Source organism: Zymoseptoria tritici, chromosome 11, assembly GCF_000219625.1.
Source record: "Zymoseptoria tritici IPO323 chromosome 11, whole genome shotgun sequence".
Taxonomy (NCBI): domain Eukaryota; kingdom Fungi; phylum Ascomycota; class Dothideomycetes; order Mycosphaerellales; family Mycosphaerellaceae; genus Zymoseptoria; species Zymoseptoria tritici.
The window spans coordinates 1,167,123-1,184,159 of NC_018208.1; the positions used below are offsets into that span (position 1 = coordinate 1,167,123).

At 54.2% G+C, this 17,037-nt stretch overlaps 9 protein-coding genes across 9 annotated transcripts; 7 read left to right on the forward strand and 2 right to left on the reverse strand.

The window, feature by feature from the left end:
* Positions 1-297: 297 nt before the first annotated feature.
* Positions 298-1,672, forward strand: MYCGRDRAFT_49421 (uncharacterized protein; the record flags this gene model as incomplete). The annotated part of the gene is made up of 2 exons (XM_003848368.1): positions 298-1,022; positions 1,075-1,672. The coding sequence occupies 2 exons, from the start codon at positions 298-300 to the stop codon at positions 1,670-1,672; spliced, it is 1,323 nt and encodes a 440-aa protein (XP_003848416.1).
* A 736-nt stretch (positions 1,673-2,408) lies between these two features.
* On the forward strand, positions 2,409-4,330 carry MYCGRDRAFT_63807 (uncharacterized protein; the record flags this gene model as incomplete). The annotated part of the gene is made up of 6 exons (XM_003848369.1): positions 2,409-2,729; positions 2,819-2,888; positions 2,954-2,989; positions 3,057-3,189; positions 3,249-3,338; positions 3,395-4,330. 6 exons carry the CDS (start codon positions 2,683-2,685, stop codon positions 3,961-3,963), a joined length of 945 nt encoding a protein of 314 aa, XP_003848417.1.
* A 1,190-nt stretch (positions 4,331-5,520) lies between these two features.
* Positions 5,521-7,113, reverse strand: MYCGRDRAFT_49696 (asparaginyl-tRNA synthetase; the record flags this gene model as incomplete). Its single annotated transcript, XM_003848510.1, has 2 exons — positions 5,521-6,799; positions 6,851-7,113. The coding sequence occupies 2 exons, from the start codon at positions 7,111-7,113 to the stop codon at positions 5,521-5,523; spliced, it is 1,542 nt and encodes a 513-aa protein (XP_003848558.1).
* A 299-nt stretch (positions 7,114-7,412) lies between these two features.
* Positions 7,413-10,049, forward strand: MYCGRDRAFT_88089 (uncharacterized protein; the record flags this gene model as incomplete). Its single annotated transcript, XM_003848370.1, has 5 exons — positions 7,413-7,499; positions 7,552-8,416; positions 8,550-8,630; positions 8,792-9,769; positions 9,829-10,049. 5 exons carry the CDS (start codon positions 7,413-7,415, stop codon positions 10,047-10,049), a joined length of 2,232 nt encoding a protein of 743 aa, XP_003848418.1.
* Positions 10,050-10,733: 684 nt separating this feature from the next.
* Positions 10,734-11,508, forward strand: MYCGRDRAFT_82659 (uncharacterized protein; the record flags this gene model as incomplete). The annotated part of the gene is made up of 1 exon (XM_003848371.1): positions 10,734-11,508. A coding segment is annotated over one exon (281 nt), but the record flags the coding sequence as incomplete, so codon positions are not given.
* MYCGRDRAFT_106186 (uncharacterized protein) lies at positions 11,475-12,247 on the reverse strand (the record flags this gene model as incomplete). The annotated part of the gene is made up of 2 exons (XM_003848509.1): positions 11,475-11,901; positions 11,961-12,247. The coding sequence occupies 2 exons, from the start codon at positions 12,206-12,208 to the stop codon at positions 11,517-11,519; spliced, it is 633 nt and encodes a 210-aa protein (XP_003848557.1).
* A 186-nt stretch (positions 12,248-12,433) lies between these two features.
* On the forward strand, positions 12,434-13,335 carry MYCGRDRAFT_106188 (uncharacterized protein; the record flags this gene model as incomplete). The annotated part of the gene is made up of 4 exons (XM_003848372.1): positions 12,434-12,647; positions 12,723-12,842; positions 12,940-13,134; positions 13,212-13,335. The coding sequence occupies 4 exons, from the start codon at positions 12,464-12,466 to the stop codon at positions 13,295-13,297; spliced, it is 585 nt and encodes a 194-aa protein (XP_003848420.1).
* A 635-nt stretch (positions 13,336-13,970) lies between these two features.
* MYCGRDRAFT_96751 (uncharacterized protein) lies at positions 13,971-14,648 on the forward strand (the record flags this gene model as incomplete). The annotated part of the gene is made up of 1 exon (XM_003848373.1): positions 13,971-14,648. One exon carries the CDS (start codon positions 13,971-13,973, stop codon positions 14,646-14,648), a length of 678 nt encoding a protein of 225 aa, XP_003848421.1.
* Positions 14,649-15,452: 804 nt separating this feature from the next.
* On the forward strand, positions 15,453-16,556 carry MYCGRDRAFT_96752 (uncharacterized protein; the record flags this gene model as incomplete). The annotated part of the gene is made up of 1 exon (XM_003848374.1): positions 15,453-16,556. The coding sequence occupies one exon, from the start codon at positions 15,453-15,455 to the stop codon at positions 16,554-16,556; it is 1,104 nt and encodes a 367-aa protein (XP_003848422.1).
* Positions 16,557-17,037: the final 481 nt, after the last annotated feature.

Below are 17,037 nucleotides of genomic sequence, written 5' to 3' on the forward strand. Positions count from 1 at the left end.
ACATCTCACTCATCTACCAAGCAGTGTGACTTTGTTGTATTCTCCGACAGCTCCAGTGGAGGATCTCGCCTTAAAGCAAGCCTTGTCGATCGATCTACGAAGCCGAGGAGGAGCTTCGTCCCTGGGTGTGGCTGCGGGAAAGTCGTCCAGCTGGTCCCGCGTCACATGCTTGTAGCTCTCTCCACCTCCTCCTACCTAGACACCAAGACCCGTCCCGTGAGCACCTCGTCGCCTGCCCGGTGTAGGCTAATACTTCCGATCATCTCCTACTTCTCCCTCATACTCCATGGGAACATAATGAACGACTTTGCTCGCTTCAAGAAGCGGGCTGTGGACTACCTGTTCGATCGCCCTGTCCGAAACGATGACTCCTCTCCGATCTGGTGCTTAGGACAGTCCTACGACTCCGAATACAAAGCGCCTCACCCAGACCCTGTGACCGGCTCTTCTCCGTCTGCAAAATCCGACTCCGATATCTCCCACGCCGATTCCGCCGTTGTAACTCAGGTCCCATCCACCGACACCTCCTCCAAACCCGAAGCAACCGACGATGAGCTTGCCAAGAGTTTCGACCAGGTCCAGATATCAAAGTCGATGGAAGAGGAGGATCTTGGCTGGCCTTCGCAGTTCCTCGATGACTTTGAGTCTCGAGTGTGGATGACATATCGGAACAACTTCCCACCCATACAGAAAGCATCAGACCCAGCAGCCACATCCAACATGTCGTTTGCTACCAAGCTACGAAGTCTCGCAAATCAGGGCAACTTCACCTCGGATACAGGCTGGGGTTGTATGATCAGGAGTGGACAGTCTCTGTTGGCAAACACAGTGGTCATGCTACGGCTAGGCAGGGATTGGAGACGAGGACAAAAGGAGAAGCAGCATCACGAGATTCTTTCCATGTTCGCAGACACACCTGAGGCTCCATTCTCAATACACAAGTTTGTTGAGCACGGAGCGAGTGCTTGCGGCACATATCCCGGCGAATGGTTTGGACCCAGCGCGACAGCTAGGTGCATACGGTAAGTCGTTCTCCAGTCCACCAACTCGACTCCCAGCTAACACCATTACCAGCGCCCTCACGGAGAAGTACCACGACGTCGGCCTCCGCGTCTATGCCCGGCCCAACGACTCCGACGTCTACATCGACACCCTCACAGCAACAACAACCCAACACTCCGCCTCGGAAACCTTTTCTCCAACCCTCATCGTCCTAGGTGTCCGCCTCGGAATCGAGAAAGTCACACCCGCCTACCACGCCGCTCTGAAGTCCATCCTCGAACTTCCTCAATCCGTCGGCATCGCTGGTGGCCGTCCAAGTTCCAGCCACTACTTCGTCGGCCATCAGGGCGATCACTTCTTTTACCTAGATCCGCATACCACCCGGCCGATGCTAACTGCCCAGCCGACGGCGGAGGACGTGGAGTCGTGCCATACGCGGAGGATCAGGAGGTTAAGTATCGCGGAGATGGACCCGAGTATGCTGCTGGGGTTCTTGGTCAGGGACAAGGAGGACTTTGAGGATTGGAAGCGGAAGATTGAGGGAATCCCGGGTAAGGCGATCGTGCACATCCATGAGACGGAGCCGGGCTACGCAGCTGGAACGGGAAATGAGAGGGCGAGTGCGGTGGATGAGGTGGAGACAATGGACGAGGACGATGAGAGTTGGTGATGAGGAAATTGGCGTTTGGGCTATGACGGGAATGATTTATGAACTGCATGACTGAGAGTCTCTACGTTTTCCTGCTCTAAGTCCAAGCTACTCAGGTGCCAGTCGAGCGGTGTTTTTCCGGCGAGGCGACGAAGACTTGGACTTGTTAAGAGACAGTTTGGGCGGCCTTGAAATCAGGATATTGCGAGGATTCAAGAAACTATCCGACCGACGTCCGGCCAGCATGAAAGACGGATGGCACTCTTTCCGACACCAATTTCCCATTCGGTCGACCAGGCTTGTCTCTCTGTCCAGATGGTCTTCGATTTCTTGAATTCTTGCGCTGGAAAGGACCTCGATTGTCTCCTCTCGAGAGTAGTCGACATTCGGTGTGGTCGATCTCGTAGCTCTGATGAGTATGGCAAAACGGCAGTGAACCGATTCGAGCGGCTAACAAAGTAACAATGGTTCCATCTGGCACGATCTACACTGTCAGTACTCACTAGCGACTCTTGACCTTTGCTATCGTGCTGCAGGAGGTGAGAAGGATAGACGATATAAATCTTTCGGTCGATCATGCAGTATCGATTGTAGCAAGTCCAGTATCAAGCCTTGAAGTGTCCACCAAGAGCTGTCGTGATGCACGCCAGGATCACCTGTAGACATCCCAGCAGTGCGGACCTCGGGGGGGACCTAGAAAGTTTGGGCCACCCAAAGTAAATTCACCTGGAGAGCAAATCCAACAAACGTGACATCCAGAAACTCTCTCCCGCTTCCGCTCCGCTCTCTCTCAAGGCAAACATCATCATTACCCAAAGAGACACACACATTTCTTTGTGTTGAAGTGAGCTCTTTCGCTTACAACAAGACCCCCGGCGCGACCTCATCTCCGTCCTCGCCGCCATACATCTAATCTAATCGATCGTCTCCGTCGTCGGACTTCACGCCCGAAAACATCCACTCTCGCTTCATCGCATCGTCATTGAAAAACACATTCGCTTGTGAGAGATCGAGGCGCTTAGGAAGGGCGAATGGCTCACAATGCAAAGCTCGTTCAGGACGAGAGCGACGAGTACGAGTGAGTGAAGGCCACATACACACGCCGAAGACGAGCTATGGCTCCAAGCAATGGCTATGTGCAGAAACATTGATCTGACATGGGCGCAGCTATGAGTCTCTACCGCCAAACTTCTCGCTCGCTGCCAACATGGCGGCGGGAGCCTTTGCTGGAATCGCTGTATGTTGCCGATGCTCCCGGGAATGGGCGGTGGAGCAGGAGAGAGAGCTTACACCAGGATTTAGGAACACTCTGTGATGTACCCCATTGATCTACTGAAGGTAAGTCGCGGAGCCTCGCGGAGAACAGAATCACTGCAAGACATTTCGCTGACAGCGTCCTTACCAGACGCGAATGCAAGTCGTCAACCCGACACCGGCTGCCATCTACACGGGCATTGGCAATGCGATATCGACCATTTCAAGAGTAGAGGGATATATGTCATTATGGAGAGGATTGTCTAGCGTGGTCGTGGGAGCAGGTATGCGCGAAGGAAGAAAAGATTCGAAGCGGAGACACACATCTGACAATTTCCACCAGGGCCCGCGCACGCCGTCTACTTTGCTACATACGAGGTTGTCAAGCAAGCAATGGGAGGAAACGCATCTGGACATCATCCTGTGGCCGCAGGTGAGCACGACTAGCATGTGACTCGAAATTCTCCCACACTGACCCTTTCTACCCAGCCTCCAGCGGCGCCTGCGCAACCATTGCCTCGGACGCCTTCATGAACCCCTTCGACGTGATCAAACAACGCATGCAAATGCACGGCAGCACCTACACCTCCCTCATCGACTGCGCAACCAAAGTCTTCCGCTCCGAAGGTCTCCGCGCCTTCTACGTCTCCTACCCAACCACACTCACCATGACCGTGCCCTTCACCGCCCTCCAATTCACCGCCTACGAGTCCCTCACAAAATACATGCAGCGCAAACGCGGCGCACAGGGAGCCTACGACCCTCTCACGCATTGCACGGCCGGTGGATTGGCGGGAGGTGTTGCGGCGGCCGCGACGACACCACTGGATGTGATCAAGACGTTGTTGCAGACACGGGGTACCTCGACGGATATGGAGATCAGGCATGCGAGGGGCTTGTTCCCGGCGGCGGGGATTATTTGGAGGAGGGAGGGTGCCAAGGGCTTCTTCCGTGGGATGAACGCGAGAGTGGTGACTGCGGCGCCGAGCACGGCGATCTGCTGGAGTGCGTATGAGTTGGCCAAGGCGTACTTCATTCGGGTGGAGGATGAGGCTTGAAAAGCGTCGAAGAAGACACAATTACTTGGTGGTGGGTGGCATGAGGCGAGGTCAGTGGGACAACAGCAAGCAGCGGAGTTGAGGATTGCTGGCGTGCGAAGGGGAAGAGAAATGCTTGGACCAGGCGATGACGGGGAAGCAAGAGACGCTCTGCATAAGAACGGGACCTGCAAACCATTGGCATGTGAAGGCGCTTCGTGGAGGTCCCTTTCGGCGGATTTCTGTGTGTAACATATCAGACATGAGCATGGCGGAGATGTGGCTTGGAGGGCGACTGGCACTGAGAGAGGTGGGATCTCAGACGACGATGATGAGATGTTAGATACTGGGAGAGTCCGAGCCGACGATCAGCGCACGCGCTTTGATCGATTACAATGAAAACCTGCTTGACTTGTGCCAACTTACTTTCTGGAATTCTTGGCTGTTGAAGGATGCGATGTGCTCTACAGACTCTGTATATACAAGCCTCCCCACGACCCTCCTCAAAGGTCCCTCGTTCCACGATTTACCGCCCTCCTCCGATTCTACTTTACAATGTTGGCTACGCCAGTCTGAGCGTTGTCGACTATCGGGATGACGGATCCTTGAGTAAGACTGTTGACCGCATTGACCATCTCTTGAGCGTTCAATTGGCGCTTGACGATGTTGGAGACTCCGGTCTGGGCTTCGTCGACTACGGAAATGACGGAGCCTTGGGTCAGACTGTTGATCGCATCGACGGTTTCCTGGGCGGTGAGTTGGCGGGAGGAGATGATGGGAGCGGCTGCCACGAGGGCGGCGGAGGAGAGGAGAGCAATGGAGGTGGTGGAGAAGCGCATGTTGGAGGTTTGTTGGACGGGTCGAGTAGGTTTGAGGTGGTAGGGTGTTGGAATGTGTTGGAAGTGTGTTGAGGTTGATGTCAAAGGTGGAGTTGGTGAAGTTGCTGCTGGACATGTAAGTAGAAACGCCGTTTGGAATATACTTATACTGCTCTTCGTTGTCTTCCCTTCAACGTAGGAGATCTCTGACGTCGCGGTACTTCAACGCAAGACCAGAGTGTCACGTTGATCGACATGTATGGCTCGAACAAATGGTACAGGTGCCGCAAGCGACTGGTTGCGTTCTGGTCGACGTTCCCTAGGGATGGACAAGATCGACGAACGCGTTGCTGGAAAGGCTCTGAGACACCGATGTAATCTTGTCCAGACACCCGCTCGTTCATGATGTCTGCTTGCAGGAACCGCTTCAAATGACGAACCCGACTTGTCCCAAAGAAGGCAACACACTAGTGAGAGAGACATATGCATGCGTTCTGCGAGGACCCTGCGTTGGATCAACAAGGTAGTCCTACGAGGCCAGTACTGAAGAGAGACCAAGGCACTACTGTCGCAGCCTTTGGGGCATGATGAGCACACCTGGACAGGTGACCTCGAGATGGCACGATCGCTCTGTCACCAAGCTCCTGTGAGGTCGTCAGTCCGGAGTCAGGTCGATTACTTATGAAGGTGTCCCGTAGAAGTTGATTGTGGCCCGATTCTGTTGAATGGTATGGTGTTGGCCGCACGGAACCCTCCACGTTCAACACTCACACCTCCCCACCCACCGTGGGAAAGCCACCACATCCCTCACACTGCCCGTCCCGCTAAGATAGCACAACAACCGATCAAACCCTAACCCAAACCCACCATGCGGCACGCTCCCAAACTTCCTCAGATCCTGGTACCACTCCAACCCACCTCCTGCCACACCTTTATCCTGCATCGCCTGCTGTAGAGCGTCTGCACGATACTCACGCATTGAGCCTCCTACCAATTCGCACAGGTCGGGAACGAGCAGGTCGAAGCAAGCAGCTGTGTCGGACGTGCCGGCGCTATTGGTGGAGAGGGAAGAGGGAGGCATGTAGAATGGTTTTTGAGCGACGGGATAGTCGGTCACGAAGACGGGTTTGCCTTCGCCGACGACTTGGGCGAGGTAGCGTTCGTGTTCGGCTTGGAGGCCATCTTGGAGTGTTGGAGAGAAAGTGAAGTGTTGGCCGTTTGATGCGGCTTCTTGTAGGGTTGAGATCGCTTGTGCATAGGTGATGCGTGGCCAGCTGAGGGACGCCATTCCATTCCAGCGGGTCTGCAGGGTGTCGGCGTTTACGAGGTGCTCTTCGGACTGTGGCTCGTCTTTGATGGCTACTGTTCTTGAGCGGAGGAGTTCCTCGCCAAGTTTTGAGGACTGTAATTCGACGGCTGTAGCTCGCAGCATGCTTTCTACCAGGTCCATGACGGATGACATGTCGTCGACGAAACACATCTCGGCTTCTAGCATGTAGAACTCGCTCAAGTGTCTGGGAGTATCGCTCTTCTCTGCCCGAAAAGTGGGTGATAGAGTCCAGACTTTACTGACAGCGTGGGCCAGAGCTTCGAGGTGCAGCTGGGCAGACACGGTGAGATACTTGGGCGTTCGGAAGAAGTGCTCTACTTCGGTTTTGTCACCTGGCTTTGACTTCTGCTCGGAGTCTTTTGCTGCGTTGGACGACACAGTGAAGACTTCGCCAGCACCCTCGCAGTCTGATGATGTGATGATCGGAGTGTGAGTCTGTACGAAGCCTTCATCGTTGAAGAATCGCGTGATCGTTGCGATGACCTGTGATCGTAGTCGCAACAGCAGTGCGTTCGCTGGGATGCGAGGTCGAAGATGTGGTATCGTTCGTAGATACTCCGGAGTCTGATACTTTGGTTGAATGGGATTGTTCTCAGCATCGTTGGTACCCAGAATCTCGACATCGGTGACCTGCAGCTCGTGGCTTTGCTTGCCTCCCATTGAGGCCTGCCATGATCCAGTAAGCCGCACAGCGGATCCGTACGACAAACTGCAATCATTTCAGTCACGGATCAGTCCATGCATCATTTCCAAGACATACTCCGCCGCCTGTTCCGGCTTCAATACAGCCTGCAACGGATCGATCGTTGAGCCATCTCCCACAGCGGCAAATGCGACTCTCTTCTGCTTCCTCACCGACCGGATCCAGCCATTGACCTTGACCGACTCCGACTCGACATTCCTTTGAAGCAAATCCGCGATGTTGATTTGATGTTGTCGAAGGGCACGTGAGGTTGAAAGGGGACGCTTGCACGCGGCCTCAATCGTCGGGATGGCGCATGATGCGGACCGCCAGACTCTCATCGCCCACGAGTGCTCTTACTGCGATGAGGTCTTTGATATAATTGTCGGTGGAGTCGATGTTATATCGTCGTTACAACCTATATTCCATCCATCTCCTTCCACCAAAAATAGACGCGTGCAATCGTGGCTTGTACAGACTCTAGCCACAGAACTCAGATTGGCGCGACGTCATCCTCTCTCTTGAATCTCTCCATCACGAATCGAAACAACGGCGACTGTGCGCGGCGACTACACTCCAAAATGCCCATGCTGTCTTGCACTTACATCCTTTTCTATCGCTAACTCTGTCCGACATCAAAATGATGCGCAAGGCCGGGTCGTCGATGCAGAAATGCTATGATGAAGGCTACCTCTCGTGCTCACTGGCAGTTTACTATGAGTCGCAGGTACGTTTCATACACTCCTGCTACTTGTGCGGAGTGCAGCTGACCTGTCCAGAACAACGAGACTGAAGCCCTTCGTGCCTGGCGCAACGCCCTCGACCAGATCTACTACCACAATGCCTACAAACTACCCTCCAGCTACGTCCCGCGAAGCGAGACCGAAAAGGCGCTACACGAGTCATTACGAGCAATGGAGAAGCAGTGTAAGGAGCGTGTCGATCTTTTGGAGTCTTTGGGAAAGAGTCGCGAAGAGGCGACCAAGGATGCAAAAGAGGCTGCTTCCAAGAGCCAGGAGTCCGTGGCTTCCTTCTCGCGAACGTCTTCTGAACAGAACCCTGGACAAGCCGGACCGAGCTGGCTTGGTCAGGATACAGTACCGCCAGCGACATATGCAGATATACCACGCCCGACCGACCGCCGACCGTCTCGACCTTCATATACGAGCAGACCGAGCTCACGAGCCGACGACGCTGGAAGGACCAGAAGCTTCAACACTGCGACAGCAGCAAGACTGGCTCCTCCATCGGGAGAGGGTACTGGAGGTAGGACACCTAGTCCGGAGAAGAAGGGAGGCATGTTGAAAACGCTACGATCAAATGGCAAGGAACGGACAACTTCGGAGGGTGGCAAGATGGCTTCCAGTCTGAGGTCGAAGCCCCCAACTGCGGCTTCGAAAGCGGCGGCGCAAGTATGGTCAGGTCCACAGCGACCTCCAATGCAATCGAATGGGAGTGCGCCGGCGGTAGCGGCAGCGGCGGCGGCACCAGCAGTGACCACCTCCTGGGATCCATACACCAGACAACTTGTTGAGCGACCACGCCAGAGAAATGCTGTCCCGGCATCGTCTGAAAGGCGGACGCAGAGCGCGCAAGTTGTGCAGCCTCCGAGCCCTTCGGACTACATGCAGACCAGGAACAATGGTAGCTCGTACAATGGAGGCGCGCAAGGATCCTACCCACTGCCATATCCAGGGCATCAGAATTCCTACGGCCAACAGGCGTTTGGCGTTGGCGGGTATGATGCCTTCAACGCACCTCCACCTCCGCCCCACAGATCCTCGCCGCAACTTCAACAGACTACCACACCCGCTTCTGGATCCCCTTCAATACCGCAGGTGGGACCGACCTCAATTTCGTACATGAAGGAGTATCCGAATCATCCCACAAACAACCCTAAGAGGCCACCTCCTGTTCCGGCCAAATTGAGCGATCGCAGTGGGGCACCACCTCCATCGCCAGGTCGCTCGACCCCCACCATTCAACGCAAAGCTGTCGGTGTAGCCAGCGCCATGGCAGAGCGACAGAAACTCGACAGCCTACAAGCAAATCCGTCCTCACGCGCTCGAAACGGTGCATCTTCCTCTCAACCTCGAAACGACTTCCTCGGCAGCAGCCCCGAAGCTGCCATCCGCCGCAACACCTCCAAACGCAAAATCGAGTCTCGCCCTGTCCCCGCGCGCGCCATTACACCTCCAACTACCGACGACAACCTTTCCGATCCTGCCGACTCACCTGGCGAGAAGGACGCTTGGGAATCCCGCGTTGAGCAATTAATGAAGAAACTCCCCAAAGGCGTCGATGAAACTGCAGCGAAACAGATCTTCAATGAAGTCGTCATCCAAGGCGACGAGGTCCACTGGGATGATGTCGCTGGTCTGGAGATCGCCAAGTCTGCTCTGAAAGAGACTGTCGTCTACCCCTTTCTACGTCCCGATCTGTTCATGGGTCTCCGCGAACCCGCGCGCGGAATGTTACTGTTCGGCCCACCTGGAACGGGCAAGACAATGTTAGCCCGCGCCGTAGCAACGGAGAGCAAAAGTGTGTTCTTTGCGATCTCGGCTAGTAGTCTGACGAGCAAATTCCTGGGTGAAAGCGAGAAGCTCGTACGGGCACTATTCGTATTAGCGAAGGAGCTGGCTCCCTCGATCATTTTCGTCGACGAAATCGACTCCCTACTCGGCAGTCGAGGCGGCAGCTCCGAACACGAAGCCACGCGGAGAATCAAGACGGAGTTCCTTATCCAATGGAGTGACTTGCAGAAAGCGGCTGCAGGACGTGAAAGCACGGAGGGTGACGCTAGTCGCGTGCTCGTCCTCGCGGCGACGAACTTGCCTTGGGCTATTGACGAGGCGGCGAGGAGACGTTTTGTCAGGAGGCAGTACATTCCTCTGCCCGAGGACTGGGTCAGGGAGAAGCAGTTGCGGACATTGTTGAGCGCGCAGAAGCATGGACTGAGCAGCCGAGATCTGAAGGTCTTGGTGAAGCTGACGGATGGTAAGTATCTGCATCAGACACTTGTTGAGAGAGTATGTCGGCTAATCAATATTTCACAGGGTTCTCAGGATCAGACATCACTGCTCTGGCCAAGGACGCTGCTATGGGTCCTCTTCGTGCGCTGGGAGAAAAGCTGCTGCACATGTCCCGGGATGATATCCGACCTATCTCGATGTCAGACTTTGAAGCGAGTTTGGTCAATATCCGACCGAGCGTGAGTAAGGCGGGATTGAAGGAATTCGAAGATTGGGCAACCGAGTTCGGTGAGAGAGGCGGATGATGCTGGGAGCTTGTGGTTGAAAAGGATGGTGGAGGATCACGGAAATACAGTACAATGAAGAAATGATCACTCGTCACTAGGGAGATGCGGTGGTTTGATGGCTCCTTGCACAGTCTTCGAGATGTTCGGGCAATGTACGCGTCTCGTCAGTGTCTTGAAGCTTGGCCTTCTTTTTACGTTGCGTGGCATGCCATGAAGTCGCTGTACCTGTGACGTGTCAACGCGAATATCGGACATTGAATCACATGTCTCAAACGTTGGGTAGAAATCGAGACGGTTTCAAAGGTACCCACACATAGCTTCCCGACCGCCAAGAACATCATGAGAGCAAAGAAGGGGAGGATTCCGAAGAAGTGGCATTCCGTTCCAATTTCCACGTAAATTATAGCGCGATTCCATGGCTGGATCGTTCATTCTTTCCCCACGGGGCGCCTTGGCCCCTCGCGACTTGGGACTTCCGTCATTCAATGAGGGAGCTCTATAAGAGGTGAACCGCGGAAGGTGTCATGTATCAATGGGAACCTAGCACTTCTCTCTGCTGTCGCAAGTGATTTCAGGTTTCATCGTCACCGCTGCAGCTACGACATCGTTCAGTTGCAGGAATCATTCATTACAGAGCAACTCGATTATTCGCGTGCTCGTGCCCCTCGCTGCATACACCGCTGTCTCTATGCGCATCCTCCTGCAGACCTGCGTCGACATGTTCTCCTCCTCGAACCTATGTCTACTACTCCTCGTCTCGACTGCGACATCAACTTTCGCCCGCGCGCTGATTCCTCAAGCCGCCCTCAGCGACTCAAGCCAGATCCGAATTCAGCCAGCAGAGCAACACATTCCTCCACCTCGAACAGTCACTGGCGGTAAACATCCATTCGATGCGGCGATAGCTTCGGTCGGAGTGCTGTTCACATCCCTGGATCCGAACGCGGAGGATATGATGCATCTCTGGCTGCCGCTAGGCAAGACCGTGACAACGAGTAAGAACATTCCAGTGGGATTCCACAAGATGTCTCGTCGCTGACTTTCTCTCTCTTCTTCTGAACAGGCAGCTCGCCCATCCTACCTCTCCAACCATCAACAGCCCGCGTAACGACATTCATCCACTCGCGACCTGATCTGGTGGGTCCAGAGTTTCTGAACCGGATACAATGCGAGCTCTCGATGTATAGCAATCGCACCGAAGGCGCAGATGAGACGGAGCGGTGGAAAGTCTCGTTCTCAGAGAAGGATGGCCTGGTGCGATTTGCGGATAGACACGGGCCGTTCTGGCTGGGTGGATCGGAGGTGGAGAGCTATCGCTGCTTCTCATAGAGTGTGCTCCGGCTTTCGTCCTAGTTTAATCGATTTTGCGACCTGTTCATTCCATTTGCTGCGTTCATAGCGTGCGAGAGTCGAAGCGTGGACGAGAGGGCCGAGAGGGCCTTTCCAGTGGGAAAACGGATATCCTAGTATGTATCCCTGTTGGACTCAAGCAGGCTCCTTTGGCGCCACTCCCACCATCTCATATGATCCAGCACCGTCGCGTCCAGCACCCCTACTGCTGCTGCCCATCTCAAACCCGGCTTCTTCGTCTTGTGGTCCAGGAAGGTGTCCATTTCCAGCCGAGTTGGTCGCAGTCTGCTCTTTCGATCGTCCTCCAAATGCCATAGGTCTCAGTTCTCGCCATTGGCAGGCCCAGATTCCAACTCCAATCATTAATGTCGCCGAGCAGATCTGTAGCAGCCACCAGGCAAATGTGTTCGGAATCTCGCGCGTGTAGAGGGATGTGATGATGAAGTTGAGGCCATGGATCGTGAGAGCGAAGTCGGGTACGAGTTTACTGCGCGCTATGAGGAGGAGAATTGGAATCACGCTGGATGCCTTGTTAGTTGGACCCAGGGAGGGATGTGAAGCTGAGTTGTCGCAACGTACGTTATGAGAGCATCCAGCATCCAACATAGGCCTAGAGTCCATCCTGTGGTCACATCGCCTCGCAGCTGTCGCCAGTCGAAGAATCGCGTCGGATCGGGGTGTTCGCCAGCGACGAAGGTGGTGAAGACGATCAGAACTATCGCGACGCCGTAGTAGGACAGCTGTAAGAGGAGTATCTGGGTTGCGATCCTGACGGGGCTGAGATCCATGAGGGCTCCAGGCCTGGGAGGTCGTCGCCTTCGAGCCATGGCAACCGTTATCGTCTCGAGGTGGCAAGCTGATCTCTGGCTTTCATTGTGTCGATGTACTCGAAAGGAGAAGATGCCTGACAATAATCATAATAAAGCTCCAGCGACGTAGCTGCCTCTCCACACAAATCATGCGGCTCAACTTCGGCACGAACCGGACGATCGCAGCTCTCAATTGACGACCTCACATTGCACGCTTCCTTTCCCTTCCTCGTCATACCTCAATTCACTCCACTCTTCCGCCTCACCGTCGCCATGGCGGAACACACCGATGAACACCAGTACCACCCCGTCGACGCGATCGGCAAGTCCGTCCGGGCTGCGCTTGTCACTGGAACTGCCGGCGCATTCGTCTCCACGATCCAGAACACCTTGACGAGGCAGAATGTCGGACTTATGGGTGTCTTCACAAGGACGGGAAGCACCATCGCTGTGTTTGGTAAGGACAATGGGCGTTCTGAGGGATGGTGGGAGAGGCATTGGAGCGCGGCGTGCTGACTGCTGGGTTCTCTAGCTGCCATGGGCGGAGCCTACTCTTTCACATCATGCGCTGCCGCGAATTTGAGGCAAAAGGACGACACGTGGAACACGACGATTGGAGGAGCGTTCGCTGGAACCATGCTTGGGCTAAGATGTACGTCGAGGACCCAACAGGAGCCTTTCAATGGGAATGGGGACTTCTGCTGCATACCATTGCGGACGGTCAAGGTCTTGTACTGATGAATCAACAGTTCGATCCGGTCCTGCAGTCATTGGATACGGCTCAGCAATGGCTGTCGTGCTCAGCGCTTTCCACTTCACCGGAGGTCGCATGTCAGGTTTCAAGAAGGATCCGGAGATTGATGAGGTTAGCCGGAAAGAGTACATGAGAAAGAACAGGAGGCGATCGATTGAGGAGACTGTGAACGAGCTGGGGGAGGGCCGAGGTGAGTACGATGTCCGGAGCAAATGGGACAATGTTTGCTATGTGGAAGGACAACGAGGGCTGACATTATGCTTGCAGGTATCTACGCTCCAGGCTACCCGGAGCGCAGAGCAGAGCGGATCAAGGAGCGCTACGGAATCGATGTTCCCGTCTCATCATCGTAGAGCAGGGGTAGGCACTCGAACGTGGCGGGAGGGCACCTGCACGGTTGTATATATACTCACAGAACAGCTTCCGAAATATCGGCCCATCAATCCTCCGTCTCTCTGCGAATTGCAATTATGCTGACCCGTGTTACTGATCGTGTAGCGACTGACAATAGATTAGAAGACACCCTGCATCGATTCAGCCGACGAAGACATCCGAGCTGCGTATGACGGGATCTGCGAGCTCCTAAAGGGCACAAGGACAATATCGTCAGACACAGGTCTCAATTCAAGACATCCGAGACCTCTCTCAAGGCAGATTGGGCCAGATGTGGAATTCTCTTACGCCTTTGACCTGTCTTGTGGCACTCTCAGTGGAACGTAGCAACTTGTCTTGCATCGCTGCTAAATTCTTGCTCGAGACCTCGACACTAAACGGCCTCGCCGAGACACACAGCCGGGATATGGAGCACTGTGAGGAGAGTCTTCGCTGGGTGGTTGGCATAAAACCCAGCATACCCTCCTCATTATCCTTGGACAGATCATCATCACACACACTCCCATTGCAAGCAACATACCACATCAACACAAAAACCATTCGAACGTCTGCAGACCAAGCTCCAGACTATATCACTTCACCATCCACTGCCAGAACTCCGCATCCGAATCCTTCGCACGTCAACCATCCAAGATGTCGCACATTTCCAGCTTGCTCGAAATGTTCAGCTCGTTTCGGATCACTGGCCACAGTTGGGGTCCGACGTACGCCGAAATCTCCGAAAGCAAGAGGCAAGAACGCGATGCCAACATTGCAGCGATTCGCCAACTCTCCCACGTTTCACCTCATGAGCTCCTCCCGCCCGACAACACCCCAGCTGGTGTGCCAGAGAATGCCCAGGACTTCGATGAAGACCTTTTGAGCGCCATGAGACGTATGTGTGAGAGCACGAAGACCGACATGTATCAAGTCCGCAAACGCATTGCCCAAGCCATCCTCAATCGTACTGGTGGCAGCACTGCCCTCTTCATCAGCGATGATTTTCGCGACGCTCGCGAGCTTCTCGAAAAGGACCTTAGCCACGACAACGGATTCATGGAGTGTCTGCAGGACGAGCCCGAGTGCGAGCACGCCGGAGGTAGACCTGCGCAAGAGCACCGTGCAAATAATACGGGAGAAAGCGTCCCACCGCAGCGTATGGAGACCAGCGCAATTCATGCCGAACTTGCGGACTTGCACGAGGAGCATAGTACAAGCTCCGGGGTCATCTACTACTGGACAAGGCATGGCTTTGTAGCCCAGCGAGTGAAAGATCTTGAGGAGGAGGTGTTCGGGAGAGGGCGTCATTGGAATCAATTTCGCCAGGACTGAGAACGAGTCCGATGCTCTCGTATTTTCGGTTCAGCAGAGGTCCGTAAAGGGGCTGAATTTGTTATGCATGTGCTGGTCATGGTCGACTCTTCCCTGAGCGCGAGTGGCTTTGCAGGATTGGGATGATACTGAGAGGCTTGAAGCCGTGTACCGTTGGCGCACGCATTGGGTAATTTTGGTTTTGCTTTTGGGAAGGTCCTCTGGACTGGATGGCGCATGGGACTACTAGACAGGACTAGATACTACGAGAACAAATCTATTACATCGGGCCTCCTCCAATCTTCCACCCTGGCCACAGGATCTCTGCCAACGCTTTTACCCGGACTGTGGCTGTCTTGACGCAAGAGTCGCCCGTTGATTACCTCGAGCCGCTTGCTGCATCTGGAATCTGGCGACTACGGAATTCACACACCTTGGGCAATGCGAAATTAAGGAGACCCGCGGTGAAGCGATCTTCATGGTGCGGTTCGCTGCATTTGCCAGCGACTAGACAAAGCATCGATTTGTTCTCAAGGCATCGAATCGTATCGACTGCGTGCTGCATCTCATCTCGGCTATCCTGCATCCTGCGCGATCTGAGACTGCGGCGAGACTCGATTCAGCGTGCCAGATCGATCGATTGGCATCATCTCAATCAATATAGCGACTGAGTATAAGCATCCCTCAAAGTCCTGACATCGGCCTGCAGCTCATCTGACACTACCCATCTATTGCTGACGCCGTCTTGACCAACACCGCGACTCAGTACCTGCGTACGAACCACCCACAACAAAGCCACAGCATACCATCACACTTCTAGTGATCATGCAACAGGTCCGGTACAATCCCGACCACTCTGGACACGTGCCACGCCGTGCGGTGTCTCCCCACTCGCAAGAGCATAATTTCAAGATCTACCGCGAGTACTTGGTCAGGCGGATCAAAGATGTCACTCAAGGCTCGGAACCGACGAGTTTCTTTACCGACTCACAACTTCCTCTATTGCAAGGCGATGCTGCCGAGTGGGACAAGACACTGCTGGAACACATCCTCGATCTGGCCATTGAGGTGGCGGAGATCGCACGCACCGATTTCAATTCGAATATGAGTGAAGCCGATAATATTCAACATTATGTTCGCTTCGCACGGAGTTGGATGTACGAATATGAGCAAATGAGGCGTTTGTGGAGGAGCGAGGCCGACGTGCAGAACGCTGTGAAGGAATGCCGAGCTGCTGTCAGGACTTGGTGGCGGAACAGAGCGACAGAGGTAGCGAATGAGGAGCGGAAGCAGCGGAAAGAGTCGATCCAACAAGAACGTAAAGAGGCCATGGAATCACTCGTCGCACTCATCCGAACTTCGATATCTCGCTCTCCTGCAGATGTCATGGACGTGTGGGAGGGCATCGAAGAGCAAATCGATCAATGCCAGGGAACTTTGACGGAAGAAGTCAAGGAATCGATTGCAAAGGAGTTCGCGCGAATGTGGAAGCATGTACAAGCGCCTCGTCGAACAGGATGGATCTTTCACTCCACAAAACCTCGTCCTAAAGGATGTCAAGCAAAGGTGGCCGTGACGTGGAAAATACCTCCCGGTGGTGAGTACGACTCAGAGAAAGGGCATATCACCTACGAAACCTCGCATGCCTACACAGAGTTCTACCGACATGACACATACCCATGGAGCCCGGACTTGAAAGACCCCCCAGAGACCATCACGCCGTTTTTGATCGATCCCATCAAGGTCAGGTTCTCCACGACAACACTCAACGGCAAGCCCACGAAAGGAGAGGTTGCTCTAAAGCCTCGTGAGATTGAAGCGCAAGACGTAAGACGTGCTCTAGCTTTGAGAAGCGGAGCACGATCTGAAGCAAATGCAGAAGTGTCCCAGACTTCAAGCACAAGCTCGACATGGTCGGAAGAGCTATGAAGAGCTTTACATATGCGCATCGTGGGATATCAAATGCCGCTATCGATTTGAGAAAAAGGGCAAGAGTGGAAGGGTGGAAAACTGTTTGAACGGCGAAGATAATAGGTTGCAGTACAAAGAATGAAGTCTTCCTACGGCTATGGCGGAGATGTTTTCGAAGACGTGGAGCGCCGCCTCATGTCCAAAGGGAATCCAGATCATCCGCCGTGAAGAGCTATCGCATCTATTGAGGGTGAGAATCCAAGACCTTCTCACATCCCGCTTTAGATACCGGTGCTCTGCTTCACTTTCATTGTTCTTTCGGCGAGCACTGCAATCATGTTCTTGGACGCCATGGTTCAGATTCCATCCTCACCACGTCTTGTTTGCTGTGTCTTACGGTAGCGAACATCGGGCAAGACATCTCAGCCGGAGGACATAGATTGTGGGTCTCGACCAGATGAGATCTTGTCTCTGCTTGCTGAGACAGCATACTGATATA